Source organism: Capsicum annuum, chromosome 8 (genome assembly GCF_002878395.1).
Source record: "Capsicum annuum cultivar UCD-10X-F1 chromosome 8, UCD10Xv1.1, whole genome shotgun sequence".
In the NCBI taxonomy this organism is placed as follows: domain Eukaryota; kingdom Viridiplantae; phylum Streptophyta; class Magnoliopsida; order Solanales; family Solanaceae; genus Capsicum; species Capsicum annuum.
Window position 1 is genome coordinate 165,331,163 of NC_061118.1, and position 7,675 is coordinate 165,338,837.

The following is a 7,675-nucleotide window of genomic DNA, read 5'->3' on the forward strand; positions in this document are numbered from 1 at the left end:
AGAGAAATCAATGTGACGAAAATAAATAAATTACAAAATTAAGAGTAAAAATAAATATTTTTTGTTTATGAAGAGCACAAATGACAACCATAAAAAACAGATCGTAGGGACAAAAACATTAATTACTCGACCTACTAGAAAAGTAGTGCTAATTGGGAAATTTAATTTCTCAGTCTGGCTGCTTTTAAATATTTGATCTTGTCTTTTACTTTTCCAACTGACTTGGTCCAATTTTTCTGCTTTTACGTTTGGGAAAGGGAAAGGAAAAATCGGCCACAGTAGGGTTCACACTATAAATTAATTATTTTTTTAATATTTTTATCTTATGTGGAAATTTATTTGAGAAAAGATTCAAAAGTTTACGTAAGTCTTTTCATAATTGTAATCAAATTTAAATAAAATAATTATGGTCATTTAGCACTTCCCGAGTAAAAATACCACTATATAAATGATCGTCTACTTATAGAGACCATATGCATATCACTCACAAAGCAAATTAGCAATGGCTCACAAAATTTTCCTCATTTCTTCTTTATTCGTCCTTGCAATATTCACCCCAAAAATCCAAGCTGTGGATTACTCTGTCACCAACACGGCCTCAAACACCCCTGGTGGTGCCCGTTTCGACCGGGATATCGGTGCTCAATATAGTCAGCAAACACTTACAGCTGCCACTTCCTTCATATGGAATACTTTCCAACAGAATTCTCCTGCTGACCGTAAAAATGTGCAAAAAGTTAGCATGTTTGTCGATGACATGGATGGAGTAGCTTACGCTATCAACAATGAGATTCATGTTAGCGCTAGGTACGAATAAATTAATTCAATAATAAATAAACAGTTAATGCATGCATATATGTATATTAAGTGACGATATCGATTATATTTAAATTTTAGATTTGCCTTTCATTTTACAGGTATATACAAGGTTACTCTGGTGATGTCAGGAGAGAGATCACCGGGGTATTATACCACGAGAGCACCCATGTTTGGCAGTGGAATGGGAATGGTGGGGCTCCTGGAGGATTAATTGAAGGAATTGCGGATTATGTGAGGCTCAAAGCTGGTCTTGGACCAAGCCATTGGGTGAAACCAGGTCAGGGTGACCGTTGGGACCAGGGCTACGATGTGACTGCTCGATTTCTTGATTACTGCAATAGCTTGAGAAATGGATTCGTTGCAGAACTTAACAAAAAGATGAGAAGTGGTTATAGTAATCAGTTCTTTGTTGATTTGCTAGGGAAGACTGTTGATCAACTTTGGAGTGATTACAAAGCTAAATATCGCGCATAACTTAACTTAAAGAAATTATGAGGAACATCATTTATTTACTTTTGTACCAATACAGGCTATTTTTGTCATGGTCTTGTTGAAGAATATAGTTGCAACAATAATAATAAAAATAAGAATAAGGGGTTGATTTAGTTATATATGTGATATTTCATGGATTAGTCATACAGGCTAATTCTTATTGGCAATTATTTAATTTTACTTCCACATGCATGATATGTTATTATGGATCAAAAAATTAAAAGATATTTTAATATATTTAAGTTATCTTTATTTTAAGACTATAAAATTCAAATTCGTGTGAGTAATTAGTAATTAGCAATTCCACAACATAAAAAATGGACCCATATGTGCTGTTAAAAGGAGAGGAAATACCTTTTATGAACATCTATAAATTGAATGGAAGAAAAACTTTCTTGACAAGATTTATGATAAAAAGAACATTAAACTAAAACTAAATTTGTAAAGGACCATACAAAACCAAATATGCCATTTGTGTGCGAATGGTATAGATCAGGTAAATATTGAGCCTTTTGGCAGTCGTTTAGTATGAGGATAAGAGACAATAATTTTATAATAAAATATATAATTATTTTATTATATATTTGATTAGAAGTATATTAGTTCTCAAATTATTTATTTTATTATTTATACTATAATAACAGAATAAATTATCATATACATAATTAATTAGTTTCATGAAATATGTTAATTCATGAGATAGCTTTATTGATTCCTGTCGTACCAAACGAAGTCAACTCTGAACAGCTAGCCTTGCAACTTTATAATTTTCAAGGTCTTCAATTTTGTTTGTTTTTTTCTTTTTGTCGTATCTATTTCCGGTCACATTTCTTCTTTAACTTATCCATTAAAATAAATCTAAAGTCTATTGTACTATAACTGATTAAACCTTTCTATATTCCACAAATTAGTAAATTTTTATTCTCTTTTCATATCTTCTGCTCAAACATCGTCCAAGTATAATTTAAAAACTATTTATGATTTGTTAGTTAATTTAAATTAGTTCATGTTGAAATTATTTATTTTGTTACACTAAAACTTTTGGTTTTGCGTAGATGCAGTAAGCACTCTTTAAATTCTTCATTTATTTCTGATTTTAGTTTAGTTCACGACTTTTTTTTTATTTTTTCTATTTTCTTTTTAACATTTTTTTTTCAAGAGATCATATGAAAAATGGATTGGAGGGAGTATTAAGTATATTCTGGAATAAAAGCATTTATTACTCGACCAACTAGAAAAGTACTAGTAGTTGACAAATTTACATTTCTCACTCTGTCCATCTACTCTCTTCATAAGTTTCTCGAAATAATATATAAATGATCGTGTTCTTAACACTCAACTTTTCCTTTTTTGGTAGACATAGGAAATTTATAATATGAACAACACGTCTACAGGGATATATGTGGTGGCAGCGTTACTCTACAAACACTAACAGCAACAGTAGTTGTCCTTCTGAAACTATTATTTATAACGTGGTAAGTAGTAGCATTATTATTATACAATATCTCAGTGGTAGTAGGCAGTCTAGCTATCCAACATGATGACTCTCCATTTTTGTCGTCTCGCAAAATGTTCAAAGTAGAGGACGGAGGCTCCCACATCAACGTAGTACTATTAGTATTACATATATTTATTCTGGCGTATGCCATCTTACATTGTTCCCTGTAAACGTAACTCAGCGGCGGATCATGCAGTCTATGGTACATAACATTGACAGTGAGAAAAGCTCTAGTCATACTGATATGCAAACAAGTGGCTAAGATTTCAAGCTCAGCAATTGGGAAGTCACTCATCTCCTTGTTAGGATGAATGTTTAGTAGTTTGTTTTGTTTTTCTTTCTGTTTTCAGAATTATTTTAAGGTTATAGTTCTGAATCTATCTTGTTTTGTTTCTTTGTCGTCTTTGTTTAAACCCTTGTATGTTTTCTTTCAATGAAATGTGTTGTACCTTGTTGTTTTGTCTTATTTTAAGTTTGTTTGTTTGTCTTTTTTTTCATGCAATTCATTTTATGTTGATTCTAGTGCTATGACATACCAACGAAATTTTCAGCCAAATCTTAAAATCTAGTTTAATCATGAAACATTGAATTAGAGGGCTAAGGTTAGAAGAAAAAGACATATGAGAAACAGGTAGAATGTTAAGACATTTGGTGACTATGTTGAAGTCTTCTTTGAAAATTAAGGCAATTATTTTGAGAATCACAAGAATAACTTGGTCATCAATTAAAAGACATGTCTCAATTAGGTCAAATAATGAATGCGAGATCCCTATTCAAGAGAAACAGAAAGATAATCAGCTCCACGAAAACATGAGTCATTCAATATGAGGATGTACAACAAAGGTGGAGTTGTAGATTTGAGAAGTGTAAAATAAGAAGTGGAACACATGCTCAGTTAAAGTTAGTGTTGTTAAAGTGTCACACATGATCTTCATCTCCCACTTTCATATTGCATGTTATGTACTTGCATTTTCAAGGATTGATATGATGAAGACATTTTATTCTCTTATCCAAACATTGTGTCATCCTTTGTTTACCTCATTTGAGCTTTAGTCTTATTTTCTTTCATACCCCTCTTTTGAAATCAAGATAGAGTCAGCAAAACTCGAAAGAAAAGTGTCGAGCAAAAGACTAGAGTCAGAAAAGTTTCAAAAAAAAAAGTAAAGAAAAATATGGCAAAAAGAAAGAAAAGAGAAAAAGAGTCAATAACAACTGGAAAAAAAATCAGAATCAAGAAAAAGAACAAGTTATCGAAACTACGTGTGACCTGATTCTCTCCTCTCGAGGGTGAGAAATACAGGCTGCCCTACTCTGGGCTCGGTCCAACCAAATAAACAATTTAGAATTACTCAGTTAAAGAAACTGGGGCATGGGTTAATTTTCATTGTTTGAGTCTATTTCGAAAGTTGTAAGTTCCACCCCATTTCATCTGTCGTTTGAGCCTCATGCCATCCTTTCTTTCTAACCTTATCCAAAAGTCAAGTTACAATCAAAGGAAGACCTTCAGATCAATTTTTGAGAATGTTAAGGCTACGCATGCAATGCATATGATGACGTATTTTGGGAACCACTTGTCTTTCTCGGCATAAGGAGTTAGGAGAGAAATAAAAATGAGAGAGTCTTATTGGTTAAAATCCTCACGGGCATCATAAGACGATGGTGAGTTGAGAGAAATAAAATGAGAGAGTCTTATTGGTGAAAACCTTCACGGGCACCGTAAGACGATTGTGAGTTTAAAAAATGAGAATAAGAGAGTCTCATCGGTGAAAATTCTCACAAACACCATAAGGCAATGGCGAGCTGAGAGAAAAAAAATGAGAAAGGCTTATTGGCGAAAACCTTCAAGATGTCACTAGCTGAATGGGATCTATAAGTGCAATTGACCTAAGGAACAACTCAGTTTCAGGGCCATTAACTCAACAATAATTGGTGAAAAGTTTGGATGAAAAGATCAGGTAGCTTAATCCACAAAATACACGGTATAATCATTAGAGTTGACTGTCATTTTTAGATGAATGTTCCGTTTCTTTGTTTCAAATAGGGACATTCATTTTCCTTTTATTTCTCCTAAGTATCTTCGTTTTCTTGAGTCAATTATTTCAAAAAATCATCATTGTCATTTTTCTCGTGTTTTTGAGTCGAGTCTGTGTCATAACAAGTGAGAAAAATTTTTAAAACTGGCTACTAGTTTCTTCAATTGCACAAAGCAAGACAAAAAGCCAACACATGAAAGAAACATGATTGTGAATCGAAATAAGGCATGCAGAAAGTTTTGTCAACAGACGAGTCTGGGAACTCATGGAAATATCAAGGTTCAAAGAGTTTATTTGAGGAGCATGGCAAAGTAGAGATACTGTGTTTGTTTCAGAGTCACTTTTAATAATCTGAGTTTGGGTCAATGATGCAGCAAGTCAGTAACAGATGCTAATGGTTGGAAGCAAATTTAAATGTGACGAGGGCAAGAGTGATTGCCAAGGAAGCTAAAGTCACAAACCTGTCACCAAATTTTTGAACTCACAAGTTTTCTTTGATGAAACAGGAAACATGTTACCTTTAAATCAAGGAATTCAGAGCATAAATATCAAGGGTTGCAATGCCTCATTTCCACAAATGCAGAAAGCAATGTTGCTACACACCTTTGATAATCAAATTATGGTAAAAATTTATCATCCTATATCCTTAGAAGGCATACTTCTTTGTCCAGGTATTTAAGTTTTCAATTGCTAAGTGATATACTTCTTAAATTGAACCTTGATTCCTAGAAAATGTACCTTTATTTGAGTCATTCCTCTTGATTCCTATACGACGTACCCTTTAGTTGAGTCATTCCCCTTAATTCCTATATGACGTACCTTTTAGTCAAGTCGTTCCCCTTGACTCCGATAAAATGTACCTTTTAGTCGAGTCATTCCCCTTGACTCCTATAAGACATACCTTTTAGTCTAGTTATTCCCCTTGATTCCTATAAGACGTACCTTTTAGTCGAGTTATTCCCCTTGATTCCTATAAGACGTACCTTTTAGTCGAGTTATTCCCCTTGATTCCTATAAAACGTACCTTTTAGTCGAGTCATTCCCCTTGATTCTTATAAGACGTACCTTTTAGTCGAGTCATTCCCCTTGATTCTTATAAAACGTACCTTTTAGTCGAATCATTCTCATTGATTCCTATAAGACGTACCTTTTAGTCAAGTCATTCCCCTTGATTCCTATAAGACGTACCTTTTAGTCGAGTCATTCCCCTTGATTCATATAAGACGTACCTTTTAGTCGAGTCATTAACCTTTTAGTCGAGTTATTCCCCTTAATTCCTATAAGATGTACCTTTTAGACGAGTCATTCCCCTTGATTCCTATAAGACGTACCTTTTAGTCGAGTCATTCCCCTTGATTCCTATGAGATGTACCTTTTAGTCGAGTTATTCTCCTTGATTCCTATAAGACGTACCTTTTAGTCGAGTCATTTCCCTTTATTTGTAGAAGATGTAGATGTACTTTCTAGTTGAGTCATTTCATTTAATCCCTAGAAGACGCACTTCCTTGTCTGGGTAATTTGAGTTTCACATGTTAGGAGACGCACTTCCTAATTTTAGTTATTAGTTTTACTCTGAAGAGACGCATTTCTTTAACAGGGCTTTGATTTACACTCTTTACTGTAGTTTTCAAAAGTTGTGATCTGATTACACTCACAAAATTTTCTAGTGCAAACTGCGGCAAAAAAATTTGTTCGTGTTTATCGAAAATTATTTTATGCTCAGGACTCTTCTGAAGAATGAGAATTTATTTACGCTCTGGACCCTCTTGAAGAATAAGAATTTATTTTACGTTCAGGACCCTTCTGAAGAATGAGAATTTATTTACGCTCAGGACCCTCTTGAAGAATGAGAATTTATTTTATGCTCAGGACCCTCCTGAAGAATGAGAATTTATTTATGCTCAGAATCCTCCTGAATAATGACACTTTTCTTTTCTAGTTCTTCTTTTATTTTGAGTTCAAGAGCCCGTCTGAGGAATAGGGTGAAGAAATAACAAGCCAAGAGTCCGCCTGAAGAACAGGGTGAAAAAGTAACAAGTCAAGAGCCCGCCTGAAGAACAGGGTGAAGAAGTAATAATAAGTTAGGAGCCCGCATGAAGAACAGAGTGAAGATTGTCAAGTTCAAGTCGGAGGAAAGTTTGAAGAATAAATCAATTGTCAAGTTCCTCTCCAATGCCAAAAGCCAACGAGAAGGAACATTTTGTGTTTCAAGTTCAGCTCAGAATAACGACTATCTCACCATTTGAGAGGTCATGAAGATTCAAATCAAGATTCCAGAAAAGTAGCATAGATAGAATCTTTCACTTGTATCTTCATTTTATTTTTTGTTATTCATTTCAATGTAAAAGCAGAAAGTTGGAAATCGAAAACTCGACGGAACCTCACACAACCTTTAACTCATTCCCTCACCATTTTACCTTTGAACTATACGTGATCTAACCTGGGATATGTAGGCGGTCCAAAACTAGGACTCGATCACATCTTTTATTTTATTTTCTTTGATCCTTACCTTAAAAATAATCGGAGGTCAAAAATACAATAAAAGTTTATAAATAACCAAAAATAAATATAATTAAGGTAGAATTAAAACTATTGACTTATTTCTTGAAATAAAGGAAAGATATATTTTTGAATTTTTGTATTGTTTTATAGAACAAAAATAAAAATAAAAATAAAAAATTCCAAAATTTAACTTTATTTATTTATTTATTTATTTATTTATTTTTGTCTCGATTAAGAATGCGGCGTATACATCATTTTTGAGATGGTTAAAAAATAATTTAAGGATGCAATAATGCTCTTTGACAAATATTTTCTGAAATTAATTTTTCAT

At 33.2% G+C, this 7,675-nt stretch overlaps 1 protein-coding gene across 1 annotated transcript; it reads left to right on the forward strand.

Moving 5' to 3' along the window:
- The first annotated feature begins 430 nt into the window (after window positions 1-430).
- On the forward strand, window positions 431-1,430 carry LOC107840218. The gene is made up of 2 exons (XM_016684009.2): window positions 431-807; window positions 918-1,430. The coding sequence occupies exons 1-2, from the start codon at window positions 503-505 to the stop codon at window positions 1,291-1,293; spliced, it is 681 nt and encodes a 226-aa protein (XP_016539495.1). The 5' UTR covers window positions 431-502; the 3' UTR covers window positions 1,294-1,430.
- Window positions 1,431-7,675: the final 6,245 nt, after the last annotated feature.

Excerpts from the sequence above, each read along its gene's own strand:
- LOC107840218 (XM_016684009.2), top strand. The coding sequence starts at position 503 with ATGGCTCACAAAATTTTCCTCATTTCTTCTTTATTCGTCCTTGCAATA. Across the intron at positions 808-917 it reads GAGATTCATGTTAGCGCTAG|GTATATACAAGGTTACTCTG; the intron begins GTACGAATAAAT and ends TTCATTTTACAG.